Genomic DNA, 19,166 nt, shown 5'->3' with positions numbered 1-19,166 from the left:
ACACCAAACATGGTGTAAGGGCCAGAGGAGACTTGGGCTACACCAGACATTGTGTCAGGGGTAGATGAAACTCGGACTATACCAGACATGGTGTCAGGGCCAGAGGAAACTCGGACTATACCAGACATTGTGTCAGGGCTAGATGAAACTCGGACTATACCAGACATTGTGTCAGGGCTAGATGAAACTCGGACTATACCAGACATTGTGTAAGGGCCAGAGGAAACACGGCCTACACCAGACATTGTGTCAGGGCTAGATGAAACTCGGACTATACCAGACATGGTGTCAGGGCTAGAGGAAACTCGGGCTATACCAGACATTGTGTACGGGCCGGAGGAAACTCGGGCTACCAGACATGGTGTCAGGGCCAGATAAACTCGGGCTACCAGACATGGTGTCAGGCCAGAGGAAACACGGCCTACACCAGACATGGTGTCAGGGCCAGAGAAACTCGGCCTATACCAGACATGGTGTCAGGGCCAGCGGAAACTCGGGCTACACCAGAAATGGTGCAAGGACCAGAGGAAACTCGAGCTACCAGACATGGTGTCAGGGCCAGCGGAAACTCGGGCTACACCAGACATGGTGTCAGGGCCAGAGGAATCTCGGGCGTCACCAGACATGATGTCAGGGCTAGATGAAACTCGGACTATACCAGACATTGTGTCAGGGCTAGATGAAACTCGGACTATACCAGACATTGTGTCAGGGCTAGATGAAACTCGGACTATACCAGACATGGTGTAAGGGCCAGAGGAAACACGGCCTACACCAGACATGGTGTAAGGGCCAGAGGAAACACGGCCTACACCAGACATGGTGTAAGGGCCAGAGGAAACTCGGTCTACACCAGACATTGTGTCAGGGGCAGAGGAAACTCGGTCTACACCAGACATTGTGTCCGGGCCAGAGGAAACTCGGGCTACACCAGACATGGTGTAAGGGCCAGAGGAAACTCGGGCGTCACCAGACATGGTGTCAGGGCCAGAGGAAACTCGGGCTACCAGACATGGTGTCAGGGCCAGAGGAAACTCGGGCTACCAGACATGGTGTCAGGGCCAGCGGAAACTCGGGCTACACCAGAAATGGTGCAAGGACCAGAGGAAACTCGAGCTACCAGACATGGTGTCAGGGCCAGCGGAAACTCGGGCTACACCAGACATGGTGTCAGGGCCAGAGGAATCTCGGGCGTCACCAGACATGATGTCAGGGCTAGATGAAACTCGGACTATACCAGACATTGTGTCAGGGCTAGATGAAACTCGGACTATACCAGACATTGTGTCAGGGCTAGATGAAACTCGGACTATACCAGACATGGTGTAAGGGCCAGAGGAAACACGGCCTACACCAGACATGGTGTAAGGGCCAGAGGAAACACGGCCTACACCAGACATGGTGTAAGGGCCAGAGGAAACTCGGTCTACACCAGACATTGTGTCAGGGGCAGAGGAAACTCGGTCTACACCAGACATGGTGTCCGGGCCAGAGGAAACTCGGTCTACACCAGACATGGTTTCAGGGCCAGAGGAAACTCGGGCGTCACCAGACATGGTGTCAGGGCCAGAGGAAACTCGGGCTACCAGACATGGTGTCAGGGCCAGAGGAAACTCGGGCTACCAGACATGGTGTCAGGGCCAGAGGAAACTCGGGCTACCAGACATGGTGTCAGGGCCAGAGGAAACTCGGGCTACCAGACATGGTGTCAGGGCCAGAAGGATACCTTAATCTACCTGATTTTATTGTAGAAAACTTTTCATCAAGTTTAGATTATGTGAACGTGACCTTGAACTAGCTAAAGATAGATTAAAAACATTCCCAGAATGCAAAGTCCATGTATAATTAACATAGAATTCACTTGATGATGAATTGCGTTTCTTTTTCCATTGTCCCATTAACCAATCAATAATATCCAAGTTCTGTCTCCAGATTGCGACCCGCTCGCCCCTGTGAGGAAGGCTTTGGGTTCTGTCCCCTGGCCGAGACTTACCAGAGTCTTTAAAAATGGTAGTTGCTACTCCTGCTTAGCGCTCAGCATATTAGGATTGGGACGACTGGTTCACCCGTTGTCAGTATAATGTGACCGGGTGGGGTGTGCTGCTGGGTGTCTTCGGCAGTATGCTCCAGTGAGGTAGCACTATAAATCGGCAAAAGTTCCGGTCTACCACAAGGAGACTTCACACAAACATACCGCAGCCTCCCAACACACACACATACGCACTCGCCACACGCATGCATGTCGCACACACGGGAGGCCGTCCTTAAATGACCTTAGCTGTTAATAGGACGTTAAACAAAATAAACCAAACCAAACCAATCACCACTCGACCTGTCCTGTTTTTGTTGTGCTGTATGGATCCATTCGGAATGAAATCTTTCACAGTCTTTTCACAATGTATTTACTTACGCAATCCACGTTTTCGAACCGTATGCTTAATTTTAATTTATCATAATAGATCGTAAGTCAAGTATTTGAAGTTGGATAACCAAATTTCTGAGGCCTACAATTTAAACTGGAGGCCGCGTCACAACTACTTTAAATATCTTGCCGACTAATAATATAATGTTCATGATGGTGAATCAAGTTTCATCGTTATATTGTACAAATGCTTAGAGATAACATAATTCGCGCCATATTGAAATAACGTAAACTATTTAGGCACCTTTCCGGGGAAACCCCAAATGAAACTCTTTTTTTTTCTTTTTAACTCATCAAAAATTTGCGGGAATTCTCGTCATCTTTTGGCGGCTGTTTCAAGAGCCTGTCAAAACCAAACGGTAATCTTCAATTTAACCACTGTGAATATTTCAAAGTGTAATTGACCAAAATTACAGGGGTAAAAGTTGAATATATGGAAGTTAATGTAAGGATTGAATTATTTTTCTGGTGTTTTTTCAACGGATACACCTCAGAATGGAATTTGGAATGGACTACGAATTTGGAACCGGTCCTTTCCAAATATGGGCCCTATTCTGAACTTTAACCTTTAGTAAAACCACCAGAAGGACACTTTCATCCTGAACTATTCCCATCTTCATCTAAGACAGGCTAAGACAGTTTTGTCTTTGAACGCTGCATTTGTTGTGCAAATCATATATTGTATATATGCGTCTCTAATGATTGTTTTGAGAAAGAGAACCGAATTGCATTGTATTGAATTAGCCGGGGGCCTGTGATACCCCAATCCCTCGTACGAGATAATCCAGCTCACCTGACAATATGTCACGTGGTATTGACGTTTGAGTAATTTCCAAATACAATTGATTTGTATTATTTTTTCCGGAACCTCCGGTAGGATTATGGAATTTAATATAATTTTACGTTTATTAGGACTTAAATCAATCAATAAATAATAAATGAATTTATTAATAAATAAAAAACAAGACGTCTTTTTCAGCATATAACTCAGTGACGTTATAGTAAGCAATTGCTAGTTTGTGATAAAATATTTCATTATTTTACAGTATTTCTCATTTTGATTTTGAATCTCAAATTATCAATTCTGGCGTTTAAATCATTCTTGACGATTAATTGTTTTGGAATCACAATTTTTGCGGTTTTTTATACGCAAGTTAAAAAGATTCGCATCCAAACATCACGTCAGGAAAAGATAACTCAGTACGAACAATTTGCAGTTATCTCCCCTTGTCATTATATCGTCAACGCACGCGCATTATTGCGTAACAACACTTTCCTTCACAACGCCAGCCTATATATCTCTCGTGTGTTGGAATACTCCCAGTTAAACGGATATTACCAGGTAAGAACAGCTGTTATTTAATTGTTTTATTGAAAATGTTAATGGATGTGTTTTTATGAAACAGTGTAAATATCAATAATGCTAAATTGATTAAAAATAAATAAATAAATAAATATTACTACATTCCTACAAACACAGTATATTCATTAGACTCATTAGAATTCACAATGTATTTTTTCTGTTTGTAGTTGCGTAAGCTGCAAATAACACACGCTTGCTGGTTAGCGGCATGTCTTGAAACTTATTTTTTACATTTTTTTCTTCAGATATCAGAAATGGAAGAAATAAACTTTCAGGACCCCAGACTTGTTATGAGCAAAGCTGATGCTCAATATATGGAGATTGAGACAATATTTGGTAAGTTTGATTTTTATCGGTTTGACATTTCGTTGAAAATGAATTCTTCGCTTATTGTGCGTGACTGTTTTAGACTTAGGGTACTTTAAATAAAACTGCCTTTATGACGACGATCTCATGATGGCAATCATTCACTGTTTATTTTGTTTTTGTTTTAGATTTTTTCAAAGGTGTACAGCCAGAAGATATTCATCCATGGCCAAGAAGGTCGCTTCTGACATCAGAATGGACCGACACAAAGACGATATTCCTCCAACTAGAATTTCCGGAGGAAATGGCAAAATGTACGTTTTACAATCTACGTTACCATGACTACATAAACGTTTTTTTTTGTTTTGTTTTTTTATTATTATTAAATTATGAATATTATAATAAAACACCGAAAGGCATAAAAACATTATTTGGAATTATTTTTCTGATGCAATATTGATTTTGAATACTTTACCGTTTTCATTATTACAGTAGCTGCAGATGAGAAAAGAGCCGAATATCAAGACAAATACAGGAAATTCTTTTTCCCAGAAATATACGCCGCGGAGGAGTTCAGCCGTCTTGTCAAATGGAAACTGCTGGAAAAACGTAAGTTTATATTTTATTCTCCTATCTCAGTTATACAACCTTATGAATATCACAGACACAAATTCACAGCCTCACGGTCCGTATATGTATTTGTTTTATGCAATTTACGCAGGTTCTAGGAATTAGTTTTTTTTTTTTTAAATCAGTGGTGTAACTATCTAAATCTTAAATAAGCCATTTAATTAACAGATATCTTTAAATGTTTTATTTTCGCAACATTTGATTTCCTACTTTCCCAACTCAACCCCATTGATTTGAACGGAAAGACCCGAGTGGTACCGACCTATTAAGTTCTAGACCGATCGCAGCATTATCGGGTATTTCCGTCAAAATTTAAAGTTGCCGGAATGGACCGAAAAGTGACGATTGATTTCTGATAGGAACTGAACCACATTGTTTCCTTCTGCATCTTATACAGGTAATGGCGAAAAGGTAAAGCGTGCAAAACTTCTGAGAGACATCGAGAACAGTAAGATGGAAAAAGACAGAAGGCAGGGAAAAGACAATGTGAAGGAAGAGGAGAAATACGATGAAAAGGAAGATGAGAAAGAAATGATAAAGATTGAAGATGTGGTTCTCGTAACATCAGACAAAGCAGAAAAACGGAAGTGTTTTCTCTCTTGCTTCTGTTTCTAGACTCTATCTGTCCATCTCGTATCTTAATTTCTTATTGTTTTTTTTTTTTTTGATATTTCAAATCAAACTAAGATTGTGAACTTTATTATTGGTTAAGCTATGTACAGTTTTCGGTAATAACAATCAATTCTGATTTCCTATTTTGATACATTATTATCTGATATGCAGTTCTGCAAACCAAAATTAAGTTTGTTTTTTTCGCTGAAAATTAATTTTGATAACAAATTATCATGAATTTATATTATAACTTTATATTTGCTGTGTGCAGTTCTCTTAACAGAAAAACGTTTTTTTTTTGTAATGTCAATCATTTTTAATTATCGTTATTGATAAATTTATAAAACTTTATTGAGAAGTATAATTACTAACTACCGGGTTCGTTTCAGAAGGTAGTAGCTCGGTAGTAGCTCGGTAGTAGCTCGGTAGTAGCTCGGCAATAGCTCGGTAGTAGCTCGGTTCTAGTAAGTAGTGTTCCTTTGAGTAGGTAGCGTAGGTAATGGGTTAGATTCAGTAGGTAGCGGGTTGTTTTCTGTAGGACATGGGTTGGGTTAAGTGGGCTGAGGGTGGGTTTTAGTGGGTTAGTTACAGTAAGTAGTAGGTAGTGGGTTGGTTAGTTCAGGGTTTTTGGTCGACCTTTGGTGACGACTTCAGGTTACTGAGAAAAAAGCTAATCTGAATTATGAGCGACAGAGCCATTTTCAGTTAGCTGCTTTTCAAAGTATAATGAACGAGCTAAGTGACACTAAAAGGGGTTAGTTTAGGGGTTACGTTTAATGGGGATATTTTATTGGTTAGGTTTAATGGGGGCAGTTTGTGAGTTAGTTTTAATGGGTATAGTTTATGAGTTATGTTTAATGGGGATAGTTTATGTGTTAGGTTTAATTGGGATAGTTTATGAGTTATATTTAATGGGGATAGTTTATGAATTAGGTGTGACGGGGGTAGTTTAGGAGCTAGATTTAATGGGGATAGTTTATGAGTTATGTTTAATGGGGGCAGTTTGTAAGTTAGTTTTAATGGGTATAGTATATGAGTTAGGTTTAATGGGGATAGTTTATGTGATATGTTTAATTGGGATAGTTTATGTGTTAGGTTTAATTGGGATAGTGTATGTGTTAGGTTTAATTGGTATAGTTTATGTGTTAGGTTTACTGGGGATAGTTTATGAGTTAGGTTTAATGGGGATAGTTTAGGAGCTAGGTTTAATGGGGGTAGTTTATGTGATATGTTTAATTGGGATAGTTTATGTGTTAGGTTTAATTGGGATAGTTTATGAGTTAGGTTTAATGGGGATAGTTTAGGAGCTAGGTTTAATGGGGGTAGTTTATGTGATATGTTTAATTGGGATAGTTTATGTGATATGTTTAATTGGGATAGTTTATGTGATATGTTTAATTGGGATAGTTTATGTGATATGTTTAATTGGGATAGTTTATGTGTTAGGTTTAATGGGGGTAGTTTATGTGATATGTTTAATTGGGATAGTTTATGTGATATGTTTAATTGGGATAGTTTATGTGATATGTTTAATTGGGATAGTTTATGTGTTAGGTTTAATGGGGGTAGTTTATGTGATATGTTTAATGGGGGTAGTTTAGGAGCTAGATTTAATGGGGGTAGTTTAGGAGCTAGGTTTAATGGGGGTAGTTTATGTGATATGTTTAATTGGGATAGTTTATGAGTTAGGTTTAATGGGGATAGTTAATGTTTTAGGTTTAATAGGGATAGTTTATGAGTTAGGTTTACTGGGGATAGTTAATGTGTTAGGTGTAATTGGGATAGTTTATGTGTTAGGTTTACTGGTGATAGTTTATGTGTTAGGTTTAATAGGGATAGTTTTTGTGTTAGGTTTAATGGGGGTAGTTTAGGAGCTAGATTTAATGGGGGTAGTTTATGAGTTAGGTTTAATGGGGATAGTTTAGGAGCTAGATTTAGTTAGGTAATTCATAGGTAATGTAATGTTTTTATAGGATGACTATAGGTTGAATGAGGAAAGTTCATCTTAGATTGAATTTGGTAGTTATTGGATGTTTTATGAAGATCGCTTATAGGTTTAATTGGAATATTTTAAAGTTAACTTTTATCGATATTTGTTTATATATAAATATATATTCGTATATTTTAATTCAATTGTGATAAAATGATTAGATAATTAAATGACTTTCATGATGGCAATATTTACAATATATATTTTGTACAAGAGTATTTGATAAGACTTATTTATATTAACACTTTCTATGAACACATCATTTAGTTTATATATACATGTTATAAATTATGCGTAATTTACATTTTAAAACTGAAACTCTAAATTAAAGAATTGAAATCATAACTTGTGTCTGCATTTTAATTTATGACGTATTGAAACAATGGTAGGGACTGCTATCAATATATTATTACTCTTGAGCTTGACCTATGTGGCCGTGAGGTGACGTCATGCATTTTACCTTTTCATAAATAAGTATGACTTTCTCACCAGAAGTTGTATGTAGCCCGTATACACACACACACGAAGTATGAGTCCCAAGAATGATCCGAATGGTTCTGATCGGGGCCGTGGTGGCCGAGTGGTTAAGGTGTCCCGGCACTTTATCACTAGCCCTCCACCTCTGGGTTGCGAGTTCGAAACCTACGTGGGGGAGCTGCCAGGTACTGACCGTAGGCCCGGTGGTTTTACTCCGGCTTTCCTCCACCTCCAAAATCTGACACGTCCTTAAATGACCCTGGGAATGACGACATGAAAAGTCGTTTTGATAATACGGAAGATTGTTTTTGTCTATCAACTCATATTGTTCATAATGAAATATTCCTTTGACGTCTTTTAAGCTAGGTTAGTTTTTAAATAACTGTAGATCACCGTTTTATTGTTTGCTACCTGAACGTAAAGGTGGGTCTTTATTGAGCGATTTTTGTTCGCCTTCTCGTTCAAACTCATAGCAAGTCAGACTTTCAAAAATGGCCATCTTTCTGCACAAACGACATTTTGAAACTGTTGTTAGGTTGAGCGAAATCTGCTATGGAAACTCGGAATATCTTGCATCAAACCACTTGAAAGCACAGACGCCTATGTCAATTTATTTTCCCTATGGGTTGACTGCTATGTAGATGCATGTACATGCAACGGTATCATATATTCTGATTCCAATTTTTTGCATTTTAGTTTATTTCATAAAAATGAGGATTTTTAAGGTTTCTGATCGTATCATTTATCAATTTACAGTCGTGAAATAAAATCAAAACAAATATTTATAGGAAAAAAGTTCGCCGACCAACTTTATAGCTTCGCCATTTGCCGTATTCTTACATATATGAATCTTGTTCCTTTTATTAAACCTTTCAAGTTTTGTAATAATTGATTAATCATTTAGTTCAGGTTGATCCAGTCAACTTTAAAAAATAAAATCGGATTGCTTTAAAGAGAGATGGAGGAAGGGAAGTAACTCTGTCAGTTCTAAATAATATAATTGGTTCTACACGCGAGTAGCTTCCCTTCTATTAGCGATATTCCTACTGTGTGATAAATACATATTTTTTTTAAAGATTTTCGAAATCATTTATATTTTCATGTGGACAAGCCGATCTCGATCTGTCGCGCGCTTCCTGTGAAGTGTGTCGTGTCCAAATTATGCACATGTCCCCACCCCTACCCCGATTTTTTTCCTATATGTTGTTTGTTAACTTATATTTTCCTATTTGTCTATATTTATAACAGTTCATACATATCTATAAACATCATACGGAAATATATCTTTTGCGTTCAACAGGATGTCTTGATTTTTAACGCCATTTCCCTCGACAGGCATAATTCGAAACTGTAGAGCTCGAGACCTCCGTATCGGTGGACACATGCGTTGATCAGAGAAACATTTCCGATTCAATTCGGCGACTTTTTTTAATTGCTAGTCCAGACAATCAATAACATGATCATACATCATCTACGATATTTTAATCGCTACATATTAACATAATTCTGGAATATATAATTCCTTTTTTGTTTCATACCTTTTTATCCTGTATATGTGGACATTAAATATTCATTTATACAGAACGGAGCTTAGCTTAACAAAATTACTTTTATCCGTGTCGCTTAGTCTAGTTGAAAACATATTTTATTGCCACAGATAACAATGGAATATGACAAAACAATAAAAAAAAACTTATCATTTTTTTTTTATTTTCGTGATAATATCATGTAGAAATATAAAAACAATATATCTTATAAATCACAGCAGTTGGTTATACGTAAGCGGTATTTAACATTTTGGTAACGCCCTTTCCCAAAACAAATCCAGTGTCTTATATTTGTAAACATAAAGTAAAATGATATGTGTAATTTTATATCGGTTATCCGTTTTCACTGAAAGATATCCGGAGAATCATTTCCAGGAACGAGTCGATGTCACTCCTGTCTTTCAGTGTGAATGCTAAAGTTCTAAATTCCAGTTGTTATGTTGACATGTTATTAAATTTGTCCCTGATTGTGTGTCATAAAACTTTACTAACCGTCCGTCTTCACGGCAAGTAATACAGTTATAGACATGTTTGCTTGAATATAATTTATTAACTTTTCAGTGTTTGCCGTACACAATGCATCAAGCTCAAAATTTAGAAGTTTACACCCTCGGAAATGATTAAACTAAATCTCGTTTCTCGTTCTATTTCTGTTCGTATATGTCGGATTGGATCATTTCCTCGAAAATTAATATCATTATTAAAAATACATCTTTGTTTATAGATCTGATAAATTTTTACAGGGACTGTGATATGTTTAAGTGCACAGAGGTGGTTGTAAACGATGCGATATCTGTCAACTCATCGCTATAGTATATTTTGTCCGTATGTGTGTGACACTGTGGTATATTTTGTCCCTACGTGTGACGCTGTGGTATATTTTGTCCCTATGTGTGACGCTGTGGTATATTTTGTCCGTATGTGTTGACGCTGTGGTATATTTTGTCCCTATGTGTTGACGCTGTGGTATATTTTGTCCCTATGTGTGACACTGTGGTATATTTTGTCCCTATGTGTGACGCTGTGGTATATTTTGTCCGTATGTGTGACACTGTGGTATATTTTGTCCCTATGTGTTGACGCTGTGGTATATTTTGTCCCAATGTGTGACACTGTGGTATATTTTGTCCCAATGTGTGACACTGTGGTATATTTTGTCCCTATGTGTGACACTGTGGTATATTTTGTCCCAATGTGTGACACAGTGGTATATTTTGTCCCTGTGTGTGACGCTGTGGTATATTTTCCCCTGTGTGTGACGCTGTGGTATATTTTGTCCCTACGTGTGGCGCTGTGGTATATTTTGTCCTTGTGTGTTGACGCTGTGGTATATTTTGTCCCAATGTGTGACACTGTGGTATATTTTGTCCCTATGTGTGACGCTGTGGTATATTTTGTCCAAATGTGTGACACTGTGTTATATTTTGTCCCTATGTGTGACGATGTGGTATATTTTGTCCCCGTGTGTTGACGCTGTGGTATATTTTTCCCTATGTGTGACGCTGTGGTATATTTTGTCCCAATGTGTGACACTGTGGTATATTTTGTCCTTGTGTGTTGACGCTGTTGTATATTTTGTCCCTATGTGTTGACACTGTGGTATATTTCCCCCTATCTGTGACACTGTGGTATATTTTTCCCTATGTGTGAAGCTTTGGTATATTTTTTTCCCTGTGTGTGACGCTGTGGTATATTTTGTCCCTGTGTGTTGACGCTGTGGGATATTTTGTCCCTGTGTGTTGACGCTGTGGTATATTTTTCCCTATGTGTAACACTGTGGTATATTTCCCCCTATCTGTGACACTGTGGTATATTTTTCCCTTTGTGTGAAGCTTTGGTATATTTTTTCCCTGTGTGTGACGCTGTGGTATATTTTGTCCCAATGTGTGACACAGTGGTATATTTTGTCCCTGTGTGTGACGCTGTGGTATATTTTCCCCTGTGTGTGACGCTGTGGTATATTTTGTCCCTACGTGTGGCGCTGTGGTATATTTTGTCCTTGTGTGTTGACGCTGTGGTATATTTTGTCCCAATGTGTGACACTGTGGTATATTTTGTCCCTATGTGTGACGCTGTGGTATATTTTGTCCAAATGTGTGACACTGTGTTATATTTTGTCCCTATGTGTGACGATGTGGTATATTTTGTCCCCGTGTGTTGACGCTGTGGTATATTTTTCCCTATGTGTGACGCTGTGGTATATTTTGTCCCAATGTGTGACACTGTGGTATATTTTGTCCTTGTGTGTTGACGCTGTTGTATATTTTGTCCCTATGTGTTGACACTGTGGTATATTTCCCCCTATCTGTGACACTGTGGTATATTTTTCCCTATGTGTGAAGCTTTGGTATATTTTTTTCCCTGTGTGTGACGCTGTGGTATATTTTGTCCCTGTGTGTTGACGCTGTGGGATATTTTGTCCCTGTGTGTTGACGCTGTGGTATATTTTTCCCTATGTGTAACACTGTGGTATATTTCCCCCTATCTGTGACACTGTGGTATATTTTTCCCTATGTGTGAAGCTTTGGTATATTTTTTCCCTGTGTGTGACGCTGTGGTATATTTTGTCCCTATGTGTAACACTGTGGTATATTTTCCCTATGTGTGACGCTGTGGTATATTTTCCATATGTGTGACGCTGTGGTATATTATACCTGTGTGTGTTGACGCTGTGGTATATTTTGTCCCTGTGTGTGACACTGTGGTATATTTTCCCCTATGTGTGACGCTGTGATATATTTTCCCTATGTGTGACGCTAAGGTATATTTTGTCCCTGTGTGTGACGCTGTGGTATATTTTCCCTATGTGTGACGCTGTGGTATATTTTTCCCTATGTGTGACGCTGTGGTATATTTTTCCCTATGTGTGACGCTGTGGTATATTTTGTCCCTATGTGTGACGCTGTGGTATATTTTGTCCCTATGTGTGACGCCGTGGTATATTTTGTCCCTATGTATGACGATGTGGTATATTTCCCCTATGTGTGACGCTGTGGTATATTTCCCCTATGTGTGACGCTGTGGTATATTTTGTCCCTATGTGTGACGCTGTGGTATATTTTGTCCCTATGTGTTGACACTGTGGTATATTTTGTCCCTATGTGTTGACACTGTGGTATATTTTGTCCTTGTGTGTGACTCTGTGGTATATTTTGTCCCTATGTGTGACGTGTGTTATATTTTGTCCCTATGTGTGACGCTGTGGTATATTTTGTCCCTGTGTGTGACGTTGTAGTATATTTTGTCCCTATGTGTGACGCTGTGGTATATTTTGTCCCCGTGTGTTGACGCCGTGGTATATTTTGTCCCCATGTGTTGACACTGTGGTATATTTTGTCCCCATGTGTGTGACGCTGTGATATATTTTGTCCATATGTGTGACGCTGTGGTATATTTTCCCTATGTTGACGCTGTAGTATATTTTGTCCCTATGTGTGGCGCTGGGGTATATTTTGTCCCTGTGTGTGACGATGTGGTATATTTTGTCCCTGTGTGTTGACGCTGTGGTATATTTCCCCTATGTGTGACGCCGTGGTATATTTTGTCCCTATGTGTGACGCTGTGGTATATTTTATCCCTGTTTGTTGACATTTTTGTCCTTTGTTTACACAATGTAGAAAACTGTAGTCCAGATGACCTAAGTATATCTATGATAAAAATGCAGAAAAAATGCGAGATAAATCAACCATTGTAGATTACTAGTATCTGCTGCACCTATATCAAAACGACAACAACAAAATGTACTAAAACGTCAATACGCAGACAAGATATTCCACAACAACAACACAAACAAGTTGTATCTATGTTACGCATGCATTTTGCTTTGCATTCCTTTGTTTGCGGGTGACTTTTAAAACTGAAATTTACATAGAGTCACATTCATTTCACAGGGTTTTGACATCATTTCCCATCTCACGGTCCATATAATGGACCGAGGAGAGAGAGTTTTTATGACAAGCCCCTGTGCCTCTGTTCGTACTAACGCCCCCACAGACCTTTGTCATCAATTATTTAGAAGTGCATGCAGTTGATGCTAATGTTTATTTATAAACATGCATGTTCGTTATTGTTATTACGAAAGATTACTGGGACACTGATAAAATATTTTCATTTTAAACAACATATACATGTACCAGATGCAAATATCATCAGATGTTTCTGTGTGTTAAAAGGGCAAAGTACATGGCTTTGTTTTTATGACGTCATATGATTGATCACTTAGGGCATATCTTGGTAAGTTTTTATATTCACACTCAGTCTACAGTTTTAATAAGTATTTGATAATTAACTGAATAGATACAGTATGATATAAGGTAGCATATAACCTTAACTCTAACACAAATCACATGTATAATGTTTAAGGTAGCATATAACCTTAACTCTAACACAAATCACGGATATAATGTGTAAGGTAGCATATAACTTTAACTCAAACACAAATCACAGGTATAATGTTTAAGGTAGCATATACCCTTAACTCTAACACAAATCACAGAGCACTCTGTAACCTTGTGAATTTAATTGATATACTACCATATTATTTTCACTCTGATAATCTACAGTACATACATTGTATCAATATCATATAGTTTTTTGTTATGTATTTGTGATAAAATAGATACATTTTTAAAATCTGATATATCTGGGCCATAACACGGGGACTTGGTACGAATCTCCGACCCGCGGGCCATAACACAGAGACACTTGACACGAATCTCTAACCCACGGGCCATAACACAGGGACTTGGCATGAATATTCGACCCACGGACCATAACACAGGGACTTGGCACGAATCTCCAACCCACGGGCCATAACACAGGGACTTGGCACGAATCGCCAGCCCACGGGCCATAACACAGGGACTTGGTACGAATTTCCGACCCACGGACCATAACACAGGGACTTGACACGAATCGCCAACCCGCGGGCCATAACACAGGGACTTGGCACGAATATCCAACCAACGGGCCATAACACAGGGACTTGGCACGAATCTCCAACCCACGGGCCATAACACAGGGACTTGGCACGAATCTTCGACCCACGGGCCATAACACAGGGACTTGGCACGAATATCCAACCCACGGACCATAACACAGGGACTTGGCACGAATCACCGGCCCACGGACCATAACACAGAGACTTGACATGAATATTCGACCCACGGGCCATAACACAGGGACTTGGTACGAATTTCCGACCCACGGACCATAACACAGGGACTTGGCACGGATCTCCAACCCACGGGCCATAACACAGGGACTTGGCACGAATCTCTAACCACGGGCCATACATTTTCATGTATTACATTATCAGGACCAAATTATTTGACGGGCTTAGACAAAGATCCGGAGTGGTCCGAGTCCGGTTTAGACATGGTCCACTGTATATGTAAAGGATTCGTGTCAAGTCCCTGTGAGTGTGAATAAAGAATAAAATGCCAAGGCCGTATATTAATACCAGTGTGTTAACGTATATTTACTGTTTAATTTTTTTTGTAAATTTGATTTGTAGATAAAATAACAGAAGTTTAAACAATGTTCTAATATATTGTTTAGATGATAGATATTTGTCTATACTGTTGTTGATATGACAAATAAATAAAAACATTTTGTGAATGACAGATGAATTCGGTGTTTACTCATCAGTCATTCAAAACACTTAAATAAAAAAACGTAAAAAAAACATCAAAGGAAAGATATGTTTAGTTTGTACTTTTATCCTGAGTTTGTTTGTATATTATTTTATTTGCATTTTTTTTGCATCACGATTACTTTCAAAACAGTATTTCATAAATAGATGATATAGAGCATTTCCTGGTCAAAGTATCTGTTTTCATTTTTCTGTAAACAATTTAAGTACACACCGTAAAATTTCTGATATGCGTTTATTGTTTATTTTACATATAGGCATTTGAGTACAGACAGTATCTTAATTCACTATCGTCGTCGCCGCCAAGACCATCAGCAGCAATATCGTCGCCGTTGTCGTTGTCGTCGTCGCCATCACCATAAGCAGTATTAACATCAGAGACAGCATCGTCTTCGTTGTCATCGTCGTCATCACCATCAGCAGCATTGACATCAGAAGCAGCATTGTCGTCGTTGTCATCGTCGCCATCACAATCAGCAGTATTAACATCAGAGACAGCATCGTCTTCGTTGTCATCGTCGTCATCACCATCAGCAGCATTGACATCAGAAGCAGCATTGTCGTCGTTGTCATCATCGCCATCACAATCAGCAGTATTAACATCAGAGACAGCATCGTCTTCGTTGTCATCGTCGTCATCACCATCAGCAGCATTGACATCAGAGGCAGCATTGTCGTCGTTGTCATCGTCGCCATCACCATCAGCAGCATTGACATCAGAAGCAGCATTGTCGTCGTTGTCATCGTCGTCATCACCATCAGCAGCATTGACATCAGAAGCAGCATTGTCGTCGTTGTCATCGTCGCCATCACCATAAGCAGTATTAGCATCAGAGACAGCATCGTCGTCGTTGTCATCATCGCCATCACCATCAGCAGCATTGACATCAGAAGCAGCATTGTCGTCGTTGTCATCGTCGCCATCACCATCAGCAGTATTAGCATCAGAGGCAGCATCGTCGTCGTTGTCGTCGCCGCCATCACAATCAGCAGTATTAACATCAGAGACAGCATCGTCTTCGTTGTCATCGTCGTCATCACCATCAGCAGCATTGACATCAGAAGCAGCATTGTCGTCGCCGCCATCACCGACAGCATCGTCGCCAAATACGTTAGAGGATAACCTATATACATGTAGTCAGTTAAAATCGGCTGTTTTATATCAAAACTTAAATGTGTATTTATTTGTTTATAATCGTCCCCAACAGTTAATCATAGCACTACGGCATGATTATTTTCTCTCAAGCCATGTTCCTTTGAAGCATTTTCTTGCCGGCTCATCTTTGCAGAATGCTGTAAATTCCTTAAAATAAGTCTCTAATCACAAACACTAATAACGAAATAAACAAACAATGGCGTTTATTCTCCGAGTGAAAACGCCATTTCGTCAAAGCTATCTCCAATCGGGAACCGTCGGCACTTTCCGTAAACGAGAAAATAGTATTTTCTCGTTTACGGAAAGTGCCGACGCTTTCTCGTTTACGGAAAGTGCCGACGGTTCCCGATTGAGCTATCTCGTGATATTATCCTCTTATAATCTGCCTGATGGTCATGAATTTGTATATGATTTAAAAGCATGTATTATTTTTCTTTGTGAGTGTTATTCCTCTGTCTGTAAGATTTAATGAATTCATTATTTCATTGTAAGTAATTAGCATGAATAGCGGGAATATCTTTTTAAGGGGAACAACTTAATTTTCCTCTTCTGTAATTCTGCTATAAAACATAATTTGATTATTTATTTGAATTCAAATCAAATATATCATTTCTTTTGAAGAATTCAGATTTATAAGTACAATAATTTACATAAATGTTGATTTTACTTTCATTATTAAACCAAACTTGTTTGAATTTATCATTTTCAAATATGTATGTATTCCATCATTTTCAATTTGCACGAATTTTATCACAAGCGATATGCATGGATATTTGTATAATAATTTAGCCGTTTTTCGGGATACAGACAGCCTATCAGCATTCCGACAATCATAGTCATCAGAGCGATTGATACAAAACTATTTCGTGTGCTAACCGAAGTGGGGTGCCAAACGTTTCGGTGAAAAATAGTCACATCACGTGTTCATTTTAATATAGAATATAGAAACATTCGACAAATTGAGGACAATCTTTTGATCCCTAACTTGGCAAACTTCACGTTCAACATGATTATGAAGGCACGATTGGAGCAACTCTTCAATAAATTGATTCAGATGAAGTGTAAATGGAGAGTTTTTATGTACTTTGTACAAAAATGTTATCAGGATTTCTTTTTTTTTTCTGTTTTTTTTTTTAAAACATTTTCATAATGTCGATGGGACCGTCTTCAGTTCCTGTTAAAGCAAGTAACGGATTTTTGTTGACCTGTCCAAACCCATATTTAAATACATGTACATAAATATGAATTAAAATTTCCCATAACGCGTCGTCAACTGATGTTATATCTATCTTTTCTCATTTAATATTGAAAATAAAGAAGCGATTCGAAAACAATCGCGACATCTCGGCCAATTCCGTCAAGACTCGGAATCAAGTCGAGCCTTTGGCGGAATTGGCCGGAATGCTACGATTGCTACTACAAACGTTTTACGAACCCGCTTTCATTATAAACCAAGTCAGTAAAGAAAATTCTGTCCAGTTACAAACAAATCCCCGTCATTTTGACTGAATCATCTTAAAATTTCAGCTGATTTGAGAGTGACTTTTTTAAGTGTGAGTAATGGTTCCATTTTTCTCCGCCCAGGAAATCCGTTTTGATATCAAGACATTGTTGGTTTACGAACGTTTCATCCTTAAAGTTGTAAGACTGTTTGTATCATGTGACAAATGTATGTGAAAATTAAAAAAAAAAAAAAAAAAAATTCAGATTCCAGGATGTTAGAAAAACATACACATAAAAAAGAGATTTTGTCCCACAATTTTTCTCCATGACTAAGCGTACAGGACGGCCAAATGTGAAGGTTGATGAAATTCAGACAGATACCGTAAAATGTACACCAGTTAGGCACATATACAACGATGTACCTTAAACAGGTATATATGTAGACTCATACAAAACAAATGTTCATATATACACTCACTTAATTAACACCTTAATTAACATTTTGTATTCCAAGACCGTTTTAAAACAGGCACAGGTACGAAATTACTAAGCGTAAGATAGGAGTTTATCATAAATTCTGGACCGTAACAGTACAGTATATATTTGGTATGTAGAGAGTACGAAATCTGACTAATATTTAAATGATATTTCATACCTTAATATGTCTGTTAAAATTGTCCAGGTTTGAGCATTTACATGGACAATTTGAACAGATAAAGTAGCTGGAGTATGTAGCTAGTATGTGCCAGGCAGATATAATATATTATATTTATATACTATACATTACTATATATACAATATATTGTTGTTTATGATGGATAAGTGACGTGTATTGGATGTGAAGCTAGAATGTGCCATAATCAGATATAATCAAGTGTATTTAAAGATATATATTTTGTACATCGTTAATGAACCTTAATTTGTAGTATATCCTAATGTAGCAACATTCTTCTTACTCTTAGATCTCTAGATCTGTCTTTCTTCCTGTCATTCTTCTTTGCTTTTCTTTCTTTATAATCATTATAAGTATACTGTGTCGCTATCACAAGCTTTGTAACATATATTTGTGAAGAGGGCTTTTATAAGTTGTTAAAAACTTGTGCCCAATTCAATAGTGTCTAAACAATAAAATACGTTCAAATTAAAACATTAAATCTCCTTTTGGATATCATCGCCATTTCCCTGCACTTGCAATCTGTCTCATAATTCTTTCACTCCGCTGATATCCGAATTCATTTCATTATATGCAATGTACATCTTTTATGTCTATTGTTGCTGTCACATTGCTGAATTAAATTTTAGAGGAGAGGGCTTATATAAGTTGTCATAACTTGTGCCCGATCCTCTTCTTTGCTTTTAAGAAGTAATAAAACATTTTAAAACTAAATCTTACTTTTTGTCGGCCTGTTAATAATCCGATCAAAAAGCTTTGGTCAAAGTATTTAGAGGGCAAATCATGGAATGAAGTTGTGTTGAGAAAGCAATTTGAATATACAAGTGCACTCTTTTAAAAATCAAATGGATTTTTTTTTTTTAAATTTAGAAACATATTGGGCAGACATCAAAG

The 19,166-nt window shown here is 38.1% G+C and overlaps 2 protein-coding genes across 2 annotated transcripts; one reads left to right on the top strand and one right to left on the bottom strand.

Moving 5' to 3' along the window:
• Window positions 1-1,164: 1,164 nt before the first annotated feature.
• Window positions 1,165-5,336, top strand: LOC117324576. The gene is made up of 6 exons (XM_033880495.1): window positions 1,165-1,325; window positions 1,752-1,839; window positions 4,031-4,121; window positions 4,280-4,405; window positions 4,584-4,700; window positions 5,119-5,336. The coding sequence occupies exons 1-6, from the start codon at window positions 1,165-1,167 to the stop codon at window positions 5,334-5,336; spliced, it is 801 nt and encodes a 266-aa protein (XP_033736386.1).
• A 9,911-nt stretch (window positions 5,337-15,247) lies between these two features.
• On the bottom strand, window positions 15,248-16,281 carry LOC117324575 (surface protein-like). The gene is made up of 2 exons (XM_033880494.1): window positions 16,274-16,281; window positions 15,248-16,124 (listed from the first exon to the last, which is right to left on the bottom strand). The coding sequence occupies exons 1-2, from the start codon at window positions 16,279-16,281 to the stop codon at window positions 15,248-15,250; spliced, it is 885 nt and encodes a 294-aa protein (XP_033736385.1).
• Between the last annotated feature and the right edge of the window lie 2,885 nt (window positions 16,282-19,166).

The sequence above is a fragment of the Pecten maximus genome, chromosome 3, assembly GCF_902652985.1.
Source record: "Pecten maximus chromosome 3, xPecMax1.1, whole genome shotgun sequence".
NCBI lineage: Eukaryota > Metazoa > Mollusca > Bivalvia > Pectinida > Pectinidae > Pecten > Pecten maximus.
The sequence above is the reverse complement of the archived record's forward strand: the minus strand, read 5'-3'. Positions and strand labels throughout refer to the sequence as shown.